A 20,795-nucleotide genomic window follows, 5' to 3' on the forward strand; every position below is an offset into this window, starting at 1 on the left:
GCTGATCCATGCTAGGAGAGGGTGTTTTCTCACCAGGCATTTCCTGCATGGGTTTAGAACAAAGGTGGCTTCCAGTAGAAGGTGGCACCTGACCTTGAAGGAGAGTCCGAGATAAGGCGGGAATGCCTTCCAGGCATGGGGCTTGGCCTTGGAGAGCAGCAGAAAGGGGAGATGGGGTGTCAGGTTTAGACTTCACAGAGCTCTGCGTCTTATCCCGATCTTGTGATATGGGGCCTCTGGCTCTTTGGCCTGGCGTCTGGTCCCTCTATCAGACTGTAAGCTCCCCGAAGGCAAGATCTATGCTTTATCTAAAGTCAGTGTCTTTCCCCAGCGTCTAGCACAGGGCACTGTATATGGTAGATGTTTCCAGAATGTTTCTTGTTGAATTAAGACTTTGCCTAGCATTGGCAGTAGGAACTCTACAGATTCTTACACTGGGGAGTGACTTTCATGACTAAGGTTTACTTGAACCCTGGGCTCTGACCCTCCTTAGGGTGACCTCCTCATGGGATACAGGACCTTCTTTTTGGCTTTCTCTCCAAGCTGCAGCCTGAATGGAGAAGAACCTCAGTTAGGCTTCAGGAGGATTGCTGGACGGAGCTGGGGCAGTTTAGCCTGGAGATGAGAAGCTTGAGGACAGGGTCAAATGCTTGCCTGCAAGTATTTGCTGGATGGGGTAGTGCAAGGGGGAGCAGGTTTCTTTTTCTTGGCTCTAGAGAAAACCCAGGAGTTCTGGATGCGAGTTTCAGAGAGGCCAGCTTCTGCTGAGTAAAACTTTCTGATAATGAGAGCCAACCTTCCTTGGCATGAAATAGGGTCACAGACTTAGAGCTGAAAGGGAACCCAGAGACTATCTAATCCAACTCCTTGATTTTACAGAGGGGGAAACTGAGGCCCAGAGGGGTGATGTAGTTTGCCTAAGGACACGTAGGTAATAAGTATCTGACTTGGGATTTGAATCCAGATCTTTTGGCTACAAAGTTAGTACTCATTCCCCATACATGCTGCCCTCAGAATGATAGGTAATGAATTCCCCATCAGTGGAGGTCTTCTTAGGGCAGGTAGGGGATGCCATAGTGCATAGAGCACCAGGCCTGGAGTCAAGAAACTCATCTTCCTGTGTTCAAATCCAGCCTGAGACACTTACTAGCCGTGTGACCCTGGGCAAGTCACTTAACCCTATCTGCCTCAGTTTCCTCATCTGTAAAATGAGCTGGAGCAGGAAATGGGAAATCGCTCCAGGCTGTTTGCTGAGAAAACCCCAAATGGAGTCACAAAGAGTTGGCTACAACTGAAAAATGACTGAGCAACACCAATGAGGAGGTCTTCCAGCAGAGGGTTTTCTGGTATTGTCCAGGGCCTTCTTGGTCACATCTGGGTTCGACTAAATGGCCTGTTTTTGGGTGTTCTTGGTCTCCAGTCCAGGAAAAAGGCGGATAATGAGAAATAACTATATTTATGCAGGACTCCAGAATTACAAAGTTTTAAAAAATTTCTGGCTTTTTATGCCAAACAGTCGCAAACCTCGTAACAACCTTGTGAGATGTGTACTGCAGATATTATTATTGTTGTTACCATTTTACACAAAAGAAAACTAAAATTCATAGTGGTTTAGTGACTGGCCTAGGGTCACACAGCCGAGATGTATCAGAAGCAGGATCTGAATCCAGGTCTTCCCCTCCCTGAGGCAGGCTCTCTGGTCACAATAGTGGCCTGTGTCTCTCTCCAACACACTTTCCTTTCTTCAACCCTGTGAAGTCAGCAATGCAAGTACTTGAAGGCCCATTTTACGGTAAAGGAAACTGAGGCTTCTGGAGAATAAGTGACCTTCCCAAGATCACACAGAGAGGAATGATAGAGATAGGACTGCTGGCTCCAGGCCTTGTGACTCCCAAGTCCAATGTTTTTGTCACCAGAGGGAGGGAGGAGCATTCCCAGGTTTGTCTTTTGAAAAAAAGAGAAAACAAGGGAATGGGGAAAGAAACTTGCCCTGCCTTTTTCTGAGCTGACCTTGGACTATGGGCAGACATTGAATACCAGAGGGTTATAAGACCAGAGCCAAAGTCTTTGTGGCTTCTTTCCTTAATGGACCTCAAAGTGCTGTCTAATTGCTGATCGGTGAAAGGCTTCTCCAGTTTATGGGAGGGGAGAATGAGCCACAGTCAGGTTAAATAACTTACCTACCTGAGACCACATAGTTGGGGGGTGGGGGGGTGGAGGAGGCCTACTGGGGTGTGGCAAGGAGGGAGTATTGGGCTGGAAGTGCTGGCTCCCATCCCTACAACGTGAAACCCTTCCCTCTCTACCCATTGTGCCAGTCCTGGCCAGTGGATTCCCCAGTGACCCATTTATGGCCCTTCCTAGACCTGAGAAGCCCCCAGAGGGAGCCACGCAATTGAGTGGAAATTCTTGAGCCGTTTTCTTTGCTGTCACTTCAGGCTGGCGGGGGCCAGTTGTAATAGAAACCTTGAAACACAGCCTCTGGGGTGTGTTTTCCCCCTGTCAGATTGACAATGGAAAGCCGGTACAAAGAAAGCCTGTTTCTTTGGGCTCCCGATGCCTGCTTAGGAAAGAACACCCTTTAATTACCATCTCTCTCTCCTCTCCCAGGGCCCTGAAGATGAGACAGGCTTATTTCCTTCCCCCCCCCCCGTTTTTAAAAAAATTATCCATTTTAATCTTCTTTCTTTCTTTCTTTCTTTGTTTATTTACTTATTTTTTTTAGGCAATTGGGGTTAAGTGACTTGCCCAAGTCGCACAGCTAGTAAGTGCCAAGTGTTTGGTTTGAGGTGGAATTTGAACTCAGGTCCTTCTGACTTCAGGGCTGGTACTCTATCCACTGCGCCACCTAGCTGCCCCTAGGCTTATTTCCTTTAAGTGTATGGGAACAAAATGGTGCCCTGTTAATAGTGATTGAGCTGGGAGGGGGCAGGGTAGGGTCTTAAGAAGCCATTTCACCTATCCTCTGCACTGGGGAAGGATCACGTCTTAACCATTCCTGCTTTTGAAAAGGGAGGGGATAGAATAAGAATTTGTAGAGCATCTACTAGATGCCGGGCAAACACTTTTTACAAATATTATTTCATTTGATCTTCAAAACAACCAGCTCTGTGAGGTAGGTACTATTATTTTCCCCATTTAACAGTTGAGGAAATTGAGGCAGGTAAGGTTAAGTGACTTGCCCAGGGTCACATAACCGCTAAGTGTCAAAGGCTGAATTTGAACTCAGGACTTCCTGACTCCAGGCCTAGTATCCACTGTACTACCTAAGATTGGTGGGCTTATGAAATATCACAGGTAGAAGGCACTTTTTGAGATGGTCTGGATATATTTACTACCTGTGTGATCTTGGGCAAGTCTCTGAGCCTCAGTTTCCTCTCCTGTAAAATGAAGGGGTTGGACCAGATGGTCTCTGAGGTACCCCCAGCTCTCAGCTATGATCTCATATGTAGAATGTAGACAGACATTCAAAATAAAGACGAGATGATTTAGAAGGAAGGTAAGAGCCATGGGAAGTCTGGCAGGGAAGGGCGGTGGGGAGTCAGGACAGGCTTCGGTAGCTGGTAGCAGCAGCCCTCCGCCTCTCCCCCACAATCCCCCTCACCATCCTGGCCCAGGCACCAACGCTGAGTGGGCGCCTTGGCTGCATGAGGAGGGGAACTGCTTTCAGCTCAGTCTCGCTTTTCTTCTTTCCTCCTCTGCTTTCTAAGCTAGGGCAGCGTGGCTCACCCGAGCTGCCCGGCGGCTCCCTTGGTGACGGGAGGCCAGGCTGGCCAAAGAGGCCTCCCTAATGAATGCTCCCTTGGTTCTCTCTTACTGGGCAGCCTTCAGGACCTCCCCCGTTTCCTTCCCAGATCAGGTTTGCTGTGGAAAACCAGCCAATTACAACCCTTTGCTCAAGGCCATGGCCATGGGTCTCCCAAACATTATTTCAGAGCACAGGGAGCAGAAGATGGGGAAGAGAAATGGTCTTCTTCTGTATACTCACTCACCCTCCTGCCTTTGTCTTCTCCAGAGCCAGGGGGAGAAAGGTCTGAAAAAAGAGACAAGCCCCTGGGAATTTTCTGTAGAAACATTTGTTTCTCATAATATAATAATAATAATAATAAATAATAACACTCCTTTGAATGGGTTTGTCACTCTCTAGTTTTCAGAGAAGCATCATTATGTTGTGAATAGAACTCTGGCCTGGGAACCAGGAAAGACTGGGTTGCAGTCCCATCTCTGACATAAACTTGGCTGTGTGACCCTGGGCAAGTCACTTACACCAGTCAGTAAGACTGTAAGTTAGAAAGAAGGCACCGACCTGCATTGGTACTGGGAGGTTTCTCACCTGGATTGAAATCACGGGTCCAGTCCCTATCTCTTTTCCTATTGGAGTTTATCATATGACAGTTTTCAAATTTATTACCTCATGTTATCTTCTGTCATTCTCTCCACAGCTAGATGGGAAAGAGATTATCACACCCATTTTAGAGAGGAGGAAACAGTTATGGGCAACAGAGTTGCAGAGTTCTGAGCAACAGTGTTTCGAGGCAATGGAGACAGGACCAGAATTCAGTTCTCTTTGACAGCTTGTTCATGGGATCATAGATCCAGAGGGTGAGGGGATCTCAGAGGCCAGCTAGTTGAACCCCCTTATTTTAATAATATGAATTACACACACACACACACACACACACACACACACACACACACACACACCCCCAAGAAAAATAAAGTACCAAAAAAAAGTCAGTCTTCAAATTCAGAGTTCATCAGCTCTCTTTCTCGAGGTAGATGGCATTTTTTTTGATCATATGTCTTTGGAATTTGCTTGGATCATTGTCTTGATCAGATGACACCAATTCTTGACAGAATACAATAACCTTATTAAAAGGAAGGTTAGAAAAAATCTAGAAAAGGAAGCAGTGATCACAAATACCCAGCGTGGCTTCAAGGAGCACTTATCGGGAAGGGGTCATGCTAAATTCATCTCGTTTCTTTTGGCCCAGGGTTCTGAGGCTCATACATCAGAGGAAGCGTGTAGCTAGACTACCTGGATTTCTGGGAAACATTTGCCAGGGACCAGAAGGAGAGTTATGGCAGACAGTTGTCTGGTTAGGGGACTTCAGAGCTGGCTACAGGGGCCAGACTCAAAGAATAAATAGATGGACCTAGAGGGAGGTCTCTGGTGGAATGCCCAGGGAATCTATCCACCCATGCTTATGAGTTATTTTATGTTTTTATCAGTGACTTGGAAGAAGGTGACGTTGACAGGTGATGTAGACATAAATATAAAATCCTATTTAAGTTTTTTTTAAAGTTTAAGTTTTTTAAAAGCCTAATAACTCCAGGTGCTGGCTGAATCAATGTTGCCCTGCCTTGACTCAGGTTGGAGACAGCTGAGTTCTGGTGTGTTGGGGTCTTCCTGGGCTGCACACTCAATAGGCTGATGCAGTAACCAAGCAAGCTTGTGCGGGCGTGGGCTTCCTCAAGGGTGTCCCAGGCTGGGCAGGTGACCAGACCCTTGTTGTCTGCACCTGGTCTTTATAGGATGCTTGTATCCTATATCTTGGTCAGACCCCGGGTGGGGTGTCATGGTTAGTTCTGGATATTGACAAGATGGAGCACAGCCAGAGGAAGGTAAGCAGAATGACGACAGGCTTTGAGGTCATGACGTATAAGGGACAATTGAGGAAATGGGTTATTTAGCCTAAATAAGAGGAGACTTGGGGAATAGGGACAGTATGGTAAAGTTGGATAGGGCACTGGATTTGGAGTGAAGAAGACCCGGCCTCAGACACCCCCTAGCTGTGTGACCCTGGGCAAGTCACTTAACCACCTGTGCCTCAGTTTCTTCATCTGTAAAATGAAGATATTAGATTTAATGGCTTCTGAGGTCTCTTCCAGCTCTGGATCTGTGCTCCTATGGGCTGTCTTCTAGTATTTGAGGGGCTGTCTCATGGAAGAGGGATGGGGTCACAAAGAGTTAGACATGATTGAAAAACTGAACAGTTTGGTCACAGAGGGCAGGACGCATGTGTGTTCCCTTTAATTCAGAATTTTGTGAGTTTGTAATACTTTAATAATAATAATAATAGCTATGCTATATACATATTAGCTATTATTTATTTACATATATTATTTATATAATAAATGCTATATAAATGTTATTATTATATGGTTCCTACTATGTGCCAGTACTAAGTGCTTTATGAGGAAACTGAAGCAGGCAGAGGTTAAGTGACTTACCCAAGGCCACACAGATAGTAAGTATCTGAACCAGGATTTGAACTCAAGTCTTCCTGATTTGAGGCCTGGTGCTTCATCCACCACACCATCTAGCCTCAGTTTCTCCAGATGTGAGATGGGAATAGTAACTTCTCCATAGTTTTCCGTGTTTGGATTCCACATGCTTAATTATTTCCCATTTGTGAAGTATGGTAGAAAGGACACTGGACTGTGAGTCTTCGAGGGACCTATGTTCTGTCCGGACTCTTACCAATAACTTGCTGTGTGATTTTGGTCATTACTAAGACTCTCTCTCTGCCTCAGTTTTTTCCTCCAAAAAGCAAGGACCTTAATCTCTAAAGCTTCTTCCAGCTCCGACATTCTGTGATTTTGTAATGTGTTTTTCAGGGCCGGGGATTTTTTTGAAAATGTGATTCATAGTTAACAGGGCACATTTGAGCCAGACTTCTCATTCTCTGGTTTTTTCCGTGCTGATTTCAAAATTAGGCATGTTCGCTCTGTGGTGACGTTATCATCTGTGATCTATTAAAAGAGACATTAGTCTGGGGAGGATTTTGAGATCTAATGATAGGAGGGATCATCTGTATTGGCCAACACCATATAGACGTTTCAAAATATTATTGCTGTTACTGGATCACGTTAGTATGAAATCATGGAACCTCCAAGTTCAGAAGTACCAGGGTGTTGGTCTGTCCCAACAAGCATCCTCTCCAGGATGTGAGCTCCTTCAGGGTATGGGTTGATTTGTGTTTTTTCTGTATCCTCAGTGACTGGCACCTAGGGATAAGGAAGGAATAAGCATTTATTAGACACCTACTGTATGTGTGTGTTAAATGCTTTACAAATATCATCTCATTTAATCTTCACAACAACCAACCCTGGGAGGTAAGGGCTATTATTATCCTCATTTTACAGTTGTGGAAACTGAAGATATGGAGGTTAAGTGATTTGCCCAAGGTCACACAGTCAGGATGGGTCCAAGGTAAAACTTGAAGTCAGGTCTTCCTTTCTCCAAGGCCAGCTGTCTATCCACTAGGCAACACTGTCTAGTATAAGAAATGTGTTTCTGTGTGTGTATGTATATATACTCTGTGTGTTTAATGGTGTCAGTTATTTTTTCCCCTGACATCAGGCTGAACTCTGTCCACCTACCATTCCCACTCCTCACTCCTAGGTCTGGTCTCTGGGGTCACCCCAGAGCAAATGCCTGGCACATAGTAGGCACTTAGTTGGGTTATAACATCTCTGGTCACCCAGCTGCCAAACAGGGCACCTTCTCAGGCCTTCCCCCCAGGCAGGGATTGGGAGTCTTGTTATCTGCATTTTTCGAAGGAGGAAACTGAGGCTTAGTGAGAGGTGAAGGGAATTGGCTTCTAGACACAGCTGAGCAGGGGTAACGTCAGGAAAGCAGCGACTTTCTTATGGAAAAAAGGAGCTCTTTCCCAAACCACATGTAGATGGATGTACTCCTCTGTTCCAGGGCCTGGAAGGAGGCCATCGGGAGCTGAGTGTGGGAGGAAGGGAAGGATTCCTAGGGAGGTGTGTGGTGTGTGTGTGTGTGTGTGTGTGTGTGTGTGTGTGTGTGATGGGGGGAGAGAGTGAGGGAGAGGGAGACAGAGTGAATCACAGAGAGACAGAAGGAGGGAGGGAGAGAGACAGAGACAGAGACACAGAGAAAGAGAGAGACAGAGACAGTTGGGGGGGAGAGAGAGAGAGAGAAAGAGAGAGAGAGCAAGAAAAGAGATAGGGAGACAGAGACAGGTAAGCAAAACTAACCCATGCACCAACCAAATCTAATATTATAAGTGGATTTCCACACCCATAGCCCCCCACCTCTACAAAGGCGGAGTGCCTTCTCTTTCTTTTCTCTTAGAGATATCTTTCATTTGCATGGCTCCATGTGGGAGATGCCCACATGTGCATCTCTTCCAAGGGCCCAGGACCAGGTTTTCAGCCCTAGTGGCCACTTCCATCTGGATGTGTCCCAACAGCAGCTGAGCCTCCCTTTGGCCTCGTCCTTCTTTCTGTCTGTGGTATATCATCATTTACCAAGTTTCTTGTGTCTTTGGTCCTTATCCTTCAACTCTTAGGTCCTACAGATTTGACTGTGAAATATTTTCATTGTTACGCAGTGCATAAAATGTCAGATTCAGATCCAGAAAGTTCTGGGTTCTAATCTTAGCTTTGACATTTAATAGGTGTATGGCCTTGGGCAAGTCACTTTCTATCTCTGGGCCTCAGTTTCTCATCTGTAAAATGAGAAGGTTGTACCAAATGGCTTCTAAGGTTCCTTCCAGCTCTAGATCTTTGGTCTCAAGAATGTGTTTCCATTGCTACTCTAGAACAGGTCCTCCATTCATCTAGACTCCAATAATGACCTCTTTAAAAATGATATTTTTATTGAAATCTTTTTTTTTCACATTACCCACATTTCCTAATATATACATTGTACCCCTTCCCATCCTCAGCAAATCATCCCTCACAACAAAGATTAAAATAAGAAAGGAAAAAAGCAACTCAACAAAGCCAACCACCTTTGCTGCATGTGCTCTATTCCCCACCCTCATCTCTCACCTCTGGGTGTGTTTTCTCAACTCCTCATTCCCAAGTCCAACCAATGATGTCATCACTGCCTCCTCTCCTCCTACTCCTCACCCCCTCAATCTATCCTTCACACCACTTCTAGCATAATTTTCCATATATTTGTCTGTGTGTGTACACACACATCATAAGATTATAGATTTAGAGCTAGATGAGGCCCTTTGAGTCCAACTCTTTCTTACATTTCATTCATTGGGTCACTGGTTCCTTCACTGGTTTGTTTAAGGCTGGGTTTCCTTATCTTACTCAAGCAGGAAGTACAATGACTATTTGTGGGCCCAATCCCATTGTTGATTTTCGTGGGACCTTTGGCCTGCTCCATTTCTAACCTGGGCCAGTTTGACTCACTCAGGCAGCCTGGTGGGGCCTTACTGCTCTTGGGATCTCACCATATTGGTGCAGGGCTGCATGAGGACACTCCAGAGTCTCCTAAGCTCAAGCAAGCCACCAGCCTCAGCCTTCCCACTAATTGTCATTTTACATAGGAAGAAAATGAGGCCCAACGTTAAGTCACTTGCCTAAGGTCACACAGCTGGTTAAGTGTCCAAGATGGGATTTTAACCGAAGTCTAAGTCAAGTATCCTATCTACACCACATTGCTTGATCCCATCAAAACCCCTCAGTGACTACCTAATGCCTATTTATTTTTTAAAGGCAATCGGGGTTAAGTGACTTGCCTAGGGTCACACAGTTAGTGTGTGTGTATATGTGTGTGAGGCTGGATTTGAAATCAGGTCCTCCTGACTCCAGGGCACTGGTTCTATCCACTGCACCACCTAGTTGCCCCTATGCCTATTGAAAAATGTTCAGAATCCTTGGTTTGGCATTCAAGGCTCACCTACATTTTTACCCTCTTTCCCCACACACTATTATCCTGTTATATTGAGCTATTTTTCCTTACACATACATGTCCAGTAGTTTCTGGTCTCTGACTTTCCTTAAGCGGTTTTCTCTGACTACTATGCTCCCCTTCCTTCCAAAGCTAGCTCCCTAATCACCAGGCCATGCTGTCTGTTCAAAGGATCCTTTCCATCCTTGGAGACCCAGGGGAGATGCTACCACCACCAGGATACATTCTCTGACACCTCCTTCTTGCTCTCTACTTCTTGAAATGAATTACAGAATCTCAGAATTGAGAAGGTACACAGAAAACATCTAGCCCAATCCATGCCTGTGCAAGAGTCTTGCCTGCCACATACCCAACAGATAGTCATTCAGCATCCAGGGAGGGAATTTACTTCCTGAGATAGCCCACTTCCTTCTGAGATAGCTCAGTACCCCCTGAGATAGCCCAGTACCTCCTGAGATAGCCCACTCATTGTTTTACTTGTGGACCCCTCCAGCTGTTAGAAAGTTTCTCCTTAAATAGAGCAGAAACCTGCCTCTACAGCATTCCCTTCCAGTGTTCCCAGCTCCCACTGGGGTCAAGTAGAACATGACAATTCCTCCTTCTACACCCGTGACAACCTTTCAGAGACAGCTATTCTGTCTCCCTGACCAAGGCTGTTTTTCTCCAGATAAACATCCCTCGTTTCTTTCATCCAGTGCTTACATGGCAAGATCTTGAGGCCTGGCACTGTCCCGGTCACCCTTCTCTGGACCTTCTCCTATATATCAACGTCCTTCTTAAATGGTAATGCCCACAGTGGAACCCAACACTCCAGCTGTGGCCTGACCAGGGCAGAGGGCTTTTCTTCTCCCTGGATCTGATCACTGTGCCTCTTGGGGCAGCCCAAGGTCAAATGGCTTTGGGGGCCTCTCACACCCCACTGTTAACTCCAGGAAGCCACCCCAACCCCTTTCAGACAAATGGCTGTCTGGTCACACCTCCCCCACATTGTACATTTAAGCCAAGAGTAAGATGTCACATTTATCCTGATTAAATGTCTTGTTATTAAAGTCATCCCAACACTTTGTTGAGATCTCTGTCAAGATCTTCACGGATCCTGCTTCTGCCATCTCCTATTAACTGTTGTTTTCATCTTGGAAATGACAGTTCCTCACTCTGGCCTCCCATATGATACTTGGAGCCACTCATATGTTCCAAGTAGAGTCTGTATTAAACTAAAATTGTGTGTGGTGGCTCGTGTGTGTGTGTGTGTGTGTGTGTGTGTTATACCCAGAAAGAAGGACAGACAAATAGGATAGCTTTGAAAGTGACTCGAATTTAACATATGCTTAAACAGAAAAGTGAGCTTCGTGTAAGAGAGATTCTCTGTTTCATGTACAACCTTCTCTTTCTGTTCTGTTCTGTTCTGTGTATGGAAGTGTGCTTTTCTAGCTGATATTTTTTAAGTGAACTTGATTTTATAAAGATATGCATGCATGGGATAAAGCCGGGATAGGCAGAAGGACTGGATATGGAATTTCACTGGTGCCGTGAAGTCGTACGTGGGCAAAGTTCCTCTACCAATGCAGGCTGGCACCTGCTTTGCCACTTACGGTCTTACAGAGTTGACTGTAATGCGAAGAGGATATGAGACTTGGCCAAGGTCAAACTGCCAGGAGGTGTCAGAGGCCAGGCTTGGGCCCAAGATTTCCTGGTTCTTGGGCCCAGTAAGCCATGCTGGTTGCACAGATGTATACAGAATAAAAGATGAAATAAATCCAGGGTAGTTAGGGATGGAGGGCACCATCAGTTGGGGGACTCCAAAGGGGCTTTGAGTAAAAGACAGTGCTTGCATTGCATCTTGAAGGAAGAGATAAGAGTCTATGACCAGGGAATAACAATTAGCAACTTCATTAACTTGGGGTCCAATTTAGATTCCTCTTTTTGAACCTGATCATTTGTTAACTGATCTTTCCTTTTAAAAAATCCTTTAGGGGGTCAGCTAGGTGGTGCAGTGGATAGAGCACTGGCCCTGGAGTTAGGAGGACCTGAGTTCAAATCCGGCCTCAGACACTCACTAGCTAGCTGTGTGACCCTGGGCAAGTCACTTAACCCCCATTGCCTCCAAAATTAAAAACAAACAAACAAACATAAAATTCCTTCAGTAAAGGACAATGTGTCTGGATTGCCAAAATGTAATCAAGTCACAGGATCTCATTGAAGCTCCACAAGATTCTTTTCACAAGAGATGGGGGTATACAACCTGATTCCTAGAATTTGCTAATTGTTCTTTCCTGCTGTGTCTATAAGTCACAACAAGCTATATAATGCCAGATGTTTATAAGAATTGTTATCTGCTATCCCCTTATAAAACTAGCCAACCTTTGATTGGCAGATTGGACCATCATTCTCTCCATAACCTCTGTCTCTCTCTCTCTTTCTATCTTCTCATCAGGCAGGTGAGGATGGGAAAGAGGATGCTCCATCCGACAGCCTGACAAGGTGACCTGGGTCACACCATCTAACAGAAGACCACATACCAACCTGCTGTCTATACTACGCAACCATGCTAAAGCCCAGTGGACTAAAGATCCCCAACCGGGGAGGAAAACACTCCAGCCCTGTGGGCCGAACCTCTTCTGGTTCATCCTCGGCTGTGGCCACTACCGGCTCTAAGGAAGGTAAGAGAAAATTCAACCACTGGCTGAGAACCTGCTTTGGGGATTTTGGCAAAAGGAAGACTGGCTGGCAATGGAACAGGGAGATGGAAAATCCCAGGACCATGGTGCGAGAAGGGCCCAGGAGAGGGTGTTCATCCCAGTTTTCTGCCTTTAGAAAAAGTTATGTAACACACAGAGATAATTTCTGGCAGGACTGGAGCATCGAAAGTTCTTCACAGCAAACCAGAATTCCTTATGCTTCAATAGAAGCTTATTTCTTCTTGTTTTTATGTATACATTTTCTTCATGGGCTTCAAGGTGACCAGGTTATCCCTTAACTTTCTCTTGCCCAACATTCTAACTTTGCATCCAATAGAATGTCGGCTGGAGTAGACCTAGCAGGCCATCATGTCCAGCCCCTTCATTTTACAGGTGAAGAAACTGAGGCCCAGAAAGGTCACCAGGGTCACTGGTTAATAAGTGCCTGTGGCGGGTTTTGAATCCAAGCTGTCCTGACCCTTCGGTTCGGTGTCCTAGCTAGTATCCCACACTGCCTTCCTCATTTTATAGAGGAGGGAAACGAGTGAATTGAGTGTGACAGATGGGATCTGTCTCCCTCTGGGAAAAGTCTGGACTGCATCTCAGGTCCGTGCAACCTTCTTTCCAGCACCTCATGCTCCTCCTCAGACCCGTTTTCTATCTTTTTGACTGTGATGGTTTCATTCCTCTGATAATTGTTATTATATTAAATAATAATAGCAATAATAGCATGAGTGTAGTGTTTTAAGGTTTGCAAAGTCTTTTAGAAATCTTGTCTCATTTGAGCCTCATGATAAGCCCTGTGGGATTTGAAAATTGTCTAGGGATTCTCAGAGATGGAGGTTAGGAAGGAAAAGCATGGGCAAAAGCACATAGGTGGGAGATCGAATGTTGCATATCGGAAACAGTGAATAAGCCAGTTTGGCTAAAAAGTAGAACTCCTGATGTGGGCCTCAGTTTCTTCATCTGTAAAATGAGGAGCTGGACTAGATGGTGTCTGGGGATCATAGCTATGGCCCCTGGATGACCTCCAAAGAGGAAGGAAGGCCTGGCAGCGGCTTTTCAGTCAGAACAGACTCCAGACTGCACTGGGCTGTCTCCTTAGTTCCTGTCCCCCGACTCTTGGGCAGAGGAGATCCAGAGGCCTGATGCTGCCATGCCTCCTCTCAAACACTCCACCGGGGCCTTGGCCCTGCAAGTGGGTGGCAGGAGACACTGGTGTAGCCCTGCTGGGTGCAAGGCAGCCATCTGCCGCCTTGGGGGATACTGGAGCAGGGAGAGATCAGATCCTTTATTTGATTTTGCTCCTCATTTGGGGGGCTGCTGTCTTTACAAATTTGAGAAGGAGTCAATAACACTCTGGGCTGGGCCAGAGGGGAGGGAGGGAACAGCTGGTTAGGCCCCAGGACCCCTGGGAATTTAAAAGAAAAAGAAAAAAAAACCTTTTGTGATCCCCTGGCTCATGTGACAGCAGCATTGACCCTCCCTGAAACTGAGGCAGCAGGTGAACCCTTCAGGGGAGAGAAGGGAAGGCAGATGGCTCCTGCCTCCCTTCCCCTCTCCTATTTCCTTCTGTCTCCCCCTTTCCTTCTTCCTTTCTCTCTCCCACCTCCTTTGACATGGGCCCCAGATGAAAGATGTCCCCTCTCTGGAGTTTCTCAGACTCTACTGTCTTCCACCCTACCCTCCAATGTCTTGTATAGACTTCATATGTACTTCTGCTTGTTCATGTTACCTCCCATAATAGAGGGCAAAGTCCATGAGGGCAGGGACTATTTTGAATCTGTCTGTACCTCCAGCACCTAGCCTTGGGCCTGACGCATCCCAGCCAGATTCTTGACGGAGCAGTCAATTACCAACTGGGTGGGAGCGGGTTCAGGAAAAGCTCCCTGGAGAGAGGAGCAAATCATTGAGTTGTTTCATTGGCTCAACTTATTGAGAATTTATTAAAGGCTTTTTGAATTGAATGGGTAGAAATTCAGAATTGAAGGAGGATCTTCTGGGTCAAGGGAAGAGTGTGAGGGAAGGCAGGAAGGCCATTTGGGCCAGATTGTAGTATGCATGAGTTTTGAGTAGTAAAGGGAGGATGATGCCAGATTGTAGAGGGCTTCGAATGCCAACCATGGAAGTCAGAGCGTTATGCAAGAGGCAACGTGGAGCTGTTGCAGAGTTTTGAGCAGATGAGTGCCCTGACCAGCCTATGAATAAGGAAGGTAAGTTGTGTGAAGGACAGATTGGAGAAAGGGACAGAGCAGAGAGAGGTAGGACGTCTTAGAGGCTTGGAGGCTTTTATGATGAAAAACACCTTGAGAATAGAGAGGCAGGAGATATGGGGGAAGTAGGTTTGATGGGACTTGGGAACTAACTGCCGATGAGACATGAGCGTGAGGCAGAAGCACAGGCACTGGTTCTGGAGTCAGAGGACTTAGGGCTCAAATTCTGCTGTGTGATCTTAGGCAAGTCTCTTGACATCTCTGGGCCCCAGTTTCCTCATCTGTAAAATGGGCTGGTTGGGCTTTGGCACCTCCTCCAGTGGTAGAGCTATGGTCTTATACAGAGGTATGATGTGTGATGGACCAAAGGCAGAGAGGTAGCTGGGGGTTGTGGAACGTGGCTCTGGAGTTGGGAAGACCTGCCTCTGACACCTACTGGCTGTGTGATCCTGGACAAGTCATATGCCTCTCACTGCCCTTAGGTAGTGCTCTGAGGTTATAAGTTGAAGGACAGCTGCCGATCAGCTCTGGTAGAAGGAGTTTCTCATAGGGAATTTTCTATCCTGATGGAATCTCTGGTCCAGTCCTTCCCAGAGTGAGTCAAAGATGGTACCAAGGTTTCTAACAAGGGAGACTGGAAGATGGAGGCCATGGATAGAAACAAGTGATGTCAGAGGGAAGAACAGATTGAGGGGGAGAGAGACCAGGCCCAGTTTGGGGTGTGTTGAAGGGATGGATGCTCAGGGGGAGGAGACCCACTGGAGGTGGCTAGAGATGTGGGTGTGAGTGTTGGGACTGATGGGAGATCTGGGAGCCATCTTGGGAGAGAAGAGAGTTCAAGCCCCAGGAGCAAATGAGCTCACCAGTGGGAGAGAATATGGGAAGCCCAGGACGGAGCCTTGGAGAAATACCCATTATGATCATTTGGCAAAAGAACAGAGTTCAGGAAGGTGTCTTATGTTTCATTGGGTCCACCACGGGGCTGAGTAGGATCATAGATGCAGAGCCAGAAGGGACCTCAGAAGCCATCTACTCTGACCACCTCATTTTGTTTTACAGGTGAGGAAACTGAGTCCCGGAAAGAGCTTAAGTGACACACAGTAATTGTCAGGGCTGGGATTTGAGCTCAGGTCCACGGACTCTCAATCTAGAACTTTTCACACTCAACTTTATTACATCAACTGATGTAATAAAGACTTGTTGATTGACACCAATTAGCACTGCACAATTATTTTGTTGAACAAATGAGGCAGGGATCTAGGAGCTTGAAAGCTTAGAGCTTAGAAGGATTTGTCCTGTGAAGTTTGGATTCAGCCAAAAGGCCACAGTTGAGGACCTAGAGGGCCACATGTGGCCTCAAGGCCACGGGTTCCCCACCTCTTCCCTAGACCAAGTGAGGAACTACAAAGGAGGCTCATAAAGTCATACTTGGAGAGGCCATCCCTCTCAACCCCCTTGTTTTACACATGAGGACATGGGGAATAATCATCAGAGGTGAGATCCGAACCCAGATCCTCTGACTGGCAGCTAGATGGGGTAGGCAAGACCTGAGTTCAAATCCAGCCTCAGACCCTTACTAGCTGTGTGACCCTGGGCAAGTCACTTTACTTCTGTCTATTTCCTCAACTATAAAATGGGGATAATAATAGCATCTGCCTCCTAAGTGTTGTGAGGATCTAATGAGATGATATTTGTAAAATACTTACTTAGCATAGTGGCTGGCACACAGTAGGTGCTTAATAAATACTTATTTCCTTCCTTCTGATCCCAAATTCAGGACTACAGAATCCTAAGTTGGACTTCAGTCTCAAGCAATACGAATAACACTGTCCATCTTTTTCAAAGCCCTTTCCCATGTACTGTTATTATGTATTTAATCGAGAAGAGAGTTGAAGTCAATATAGTGAATGAGATCCCCAAGAGTAGAGAGGCATTTGGTAGAGTAGACGGAAAGTAGGTCTGGGAGTCAGAAAACTCTGGGTTTAAATCCTGTTTCTAGCCCATATTAGCTACATCACCAAGGGTAAGTCTTTCTAAATAAAAGCTACAAAGACAAGGTACGTTGGTGGAAGGAATTTCCTCATCTGGGAGTTGCGAGCATCAGTGAAGTCCCAATCCCAAATGATAATATAGTGAAGTGTTATTAATAGAGTGTTTTCTAAAAATTCACCATATTGAGCATTTGTGTATAAATCACTTTCCTCATAAAAGTCCCATGGTGACACTGCAAAGATTATCATCCTCATTTTACAGATGAGGAAACTGAGGCCCAGAGACATTAAGTTACTGGCCTGCAGTCACACAGCTAGGAAATAAAAGAGCTGGGATTTGAACCCAGATTTTCTTCCTCTTCTTTTTCTAAACATATTTTCATTTATTTTGTTAAATATTTCCCAATTGCAGGAAAAAATTTTAATATTCATTTTCAAACATTTTTAGTCCCAAATGCTCTCCCTTCCCCCGCCTTGAGAAGGCAAGAAATTTGATATTGGTCACACATGTGACATCATGCAAGACATATTTCTGTATTAGCCATGTTGCAAAAGAAAACAAAGAAAAATAAGAAAAATAAGGAAATAAAAATAAGTTATGTGTGGATCTGCATTCAGACTCCATCAGTTCTTTCTTTGGAAGTGGATAGCATTTCTCATCACGAGTCCTTTGGAATTGTCTTGGATCATTGCGTTGCTGAGAAGAACTAAGTCTGTCACAGTTGATCATGATACAATGTTGCTGTCACTGTGTACAATGTTCTCCTGGTTCTGCTCACTTCACTTTGCATCAGTTCATGGTAGTCTTTCCAGGTTTTTATGAGAGCATACTGCTCATCATTTCTTATAGTACGATAGTATTCCATTACATTCATATACCACAACTTGTTCAACCATTTCCCAACTGATGGGCATCCCCTTGATTTCCAATTCTTTGCCACCACATAAAGAGCTGTCAGAAACTCTTCTGGACATATAGTTCATTTTACCTTTTCTTTGTTCTCCTTGGGATACAGCCTTAGTAGAGGTTTTGCTGGGTCAAAGGGCATGGCAATTGCCCTTTGGATTTAGTTCCAAAATGTTCTCCAGAATGAACCCAGGAATTCTGACTTCAGTTCTTTCATGGGTGCCACATACCCCTCCCCCTACAACCTGTCCTTTACATATTATCCCATTCCATCCTTACCACTTCCTGAGAGAGAGGTAAGGATACATACCCATTCGACAGATAATAAAACAGAGGTCCAGAAAGTGTGGCTATTAAAAAGAATGCTGAGCTCAGAGCTGAGAGTCAGATCTAGCTCCTCATTAGCTGAATGACCTTGGGCAAGTTACTTCATCTCCTCTTCCTCATCTTAAAAAAAAAATGGAGATGCAAGACTTGTAATCTGACAAGTATTTATTAAGTACCCACTGTATGCAAAGAACTGTACAAGGCTCTAGGGAACCAAGGACTGAAGGAAAAAAAAACACTCCCTCCTTCTAGGCTTGTGAGGGCTTGTGAGGAAAGTGCCTTGTAAATTGTAAAAGGTTCTATAAATGAGAGAGACTGTATTCTTTATTATTATAAATTAGTAAAATATCAATAATAGCTAGTGTTTGTATAGCATTTTAAGGTTTACAAGACTCTTTACCAATATTATCTCATTTTATTCTCCTAACCACCTTGGGGGGGTAGGTGCTATTAATTACCCCATTTTGCAGAGAAGGAAACAGATCAACAGAGGTTAAGTAACTTGCCCAAGGTCACATAGCTAATAAATGTCTGAGGTCAAATTTGAACTCATATCTTCCTGACTCCAGGTCCTGGATTCTATCCACCACATCAACTAGCTGCCCCCAATGAATGAATGACAAAGCATTTATTAAATACTTATTAAGTCTCAAAGACTGTGCTAAGGATTGAGCATGAAAAGACAAGAAATCACAGACAGGAAATCATGACAGTCCCCGACCTCAAAGAGCTTCCATTCTAATGTAAAGGGGAGCTTGAAAGGGAGGGACGTGGCGCTCATAAGGTTTGGATAGCTCACCAGGAGAGACAGGGTCCTGGCGGAAGGGGCGGGGGGAGGATGAGGTTGATGGCCCATTAGATTGCAAGCTCTTTGAAGGCAAGACTATCTTTTTCTTGTTCATTCCCTAGCACTTCACATGGTGCCTAACACATGGTAGGTGCTTACTAAATGTTTCTTGAGTTGGCTGGAGTGGAGTTGACAATTTGGGAAATTGACACGGTTGGTTCTCACCTCTTTTGATGATGTTCAGATAGAAATGTTTCTTTTCCGTCCAGCGCTCTGCAGACTATTTCACAGTTGGCTAAAAATGACTGCTTTTAGCCACTGAATAAAAATAATTCTCCTGATGACAATGATGTTGCAGCTTGCCAAAAGTTTTTCAGCTCACTTAGTGGAGAGCTCAGGATGGGATGTGGCTTCCTCCTCCTTCTTCATCCATCTTTGTCCATCTCCCTCCACTTGGAGCCAGGCCTTTGCAAAGGGCAAGGAGACTTCCAGCCCTACAGATGAGTGTTGGGAATTCCCCAGCTGGCCTACTCATCTCTTTCCTCTATTCCTCAGCAGCAAGATGGCATCCCCAGGGAATAGAATCAATTACTGAACCTAGAAAGGTTCTCGCTCTTAGTACAGAGGATAGAACCCTGGGCCTGGAGTCAGAGGACCTGAGTTCAGATGCTACCTCTGCTGTGTGACTCTGAACAAGGCACTTCAATTTGCCCTGCCTCACTTTCCTCATCTATAAAATGGGGATAATAATAGCACCTCTCCTCCATGACATAATATTCGTAAGACACTTTGCAAACCTTAAAGTTCTATGTAAATTCTAGCTATTATTATTTTCCTGTATGCCATATGGTAGGGAATGAGCCCAAGTGCCAAGAAACACTTTAAAACTCTGAGGTTTTCTACTCCTTTCCTTCTGCCTCCCTCTCTGAACCACATCCTAAACTTTTTAATAACAATCTTGACAAGTAAACCCAAGTGGAGCTTTTATACAGCTGGGGGAGCAGGGTTGCCTCCTAATGGCTCTTTGCTGCCGCTACTGAGAACCCGGGTTTATCGATCCCTCCGTAAGAGGCATGTTGATGGGAGCTCCGAGCTGGGTCTCTTCAGGAGGGATGTGACGACGGATAGATGCTCCATGGGTAGCCGGCTCTGCTCTTTCAAGGGTAAAACCTCCTTCTATCTCCATTGCTTTCTATGCTAGGAGCTGGCCAGGCTGGAGGGTTTTATGGGGGAAGCTGGAATGGAAGAAACATCATGGAGCTTGATTTTGGCGGGGAAGGAAGGATACTGGAAGCCCCTTTCCTCTGGCGCCCACCCAGCTTTTTATCTGCATGGATGATGGACTCAGGCCATGCCCAGAGCATCCCTTGATAGATAGCTGGCATAGGTGGGCTTGATTTCGGATACACCTTGAGGTAGGCCGTTTTTGGGGAAGGGGTGTGGGGTGATGACTGGTATTGATTCAGTGATTAATGCTCTCTCATAGAGGCTGGTAGCGGGGCATTTGGAGAAACTGAGGATCAGAGGGCTAGTTAGAAACTCTGGGTTTGTTCTTAGAAGAATGCTCAAGGATAGGGAGGGTCTCTAAATCTGGAACGTCAGACTGGGTCTCCTGCCCTTCCCTGCCTAGAGACAGCAGCCCATTTGGGAGGATTCCCTCCTTATTCTCTGTCAGTCCTCCTCTCCCTCCACCTGCCTGGGAATAGCTCCTGGAATATTGAGAGAATCCAGACCTTGCTGATGTGGCCTTGGCTCTGAGGTTTCCAAGAAGCCTTTCTTGGTGTTGCTTGGTACAGGGCCCTCAAGCAAGCCACAGCATAGATCTGTGACCTCAATGCGTCTCTACCCAATTTCCAGGGAGCCAGGACTCCCTTCCCAGGTGAACACTGAGTAGCGACCTGAATTGAAGGTCAATGTAACCTTGAGGGAGGAGTGAAGAGCCTGGGAGCATGCCTAGCGAGTGCCACCTGACAGTACCGTTAGGCCTCTTCCCTATGGGGCCGGTCTTCTTCCCCTTATCCTAAGCATGGACTGTCCCCTTGAGGATGTGATGTTTGGAGGAACAAGGTTAAGAGTGGAGGATTAGGAGGCCTCTTGGGGCTGAGCCTTGTCAGGGAAAAAGATCAAGGTCCTTCCTTGTCCTGCCAACCCTTGGGATTTCTCCTGTTCCCCTCCTTGATCCCAGTCTGGCAGTCCCAAGGGCTGGC

General features: G+C 45.8%; 1 protein-coding gene across 4 annotated transcripts in view; it reads left to right on the plus strand.

The window, feature by feature from the left end:
- Nucleotides 1-20,795, plus strand: part of CLIP2 (CAP-Gly domain containing linker protein 2) — a 128,628-nt gene that overhangs the window by 17,868 nt on the left and 89,965 nt on the right. For all 4 annotated transcript variants that reach the window (XM_078154718.1, XM_021005655.2, XM_021005656.2 and 1 more), the window contains exon 2: nt 12,120-12,345. In XM_078154718.1, the coding sequence (XP_078010844.1) occupies nt 12,231-12,345 (115 nt within the window). In that variant the 5' untranslated portion in view covers nt 12,120-12,230. The remainder of the gene's footprint in view (nt 1-12,119; nt 12,346-20,795) is intronic.

Source organism: Phascolarctos cinereus, unplaced genomic scaffold (genome assembly GCF_003287225.1).
Source record: "Phascolarctos cinereus isolate Bilbo 61053 unplaced genomic scaffold, phaCin_HiC Scaffold_5;HRSCAF=322, whole genome shotgun sequence".
Taxonomy (NCBI): domain Eukaryota; kingdom Metazoa; phylum Chordata; class Mammalia; order Diprotodontia; family Phascolarctidae; genus Phascolarctos; species Phascolarctos cinereus.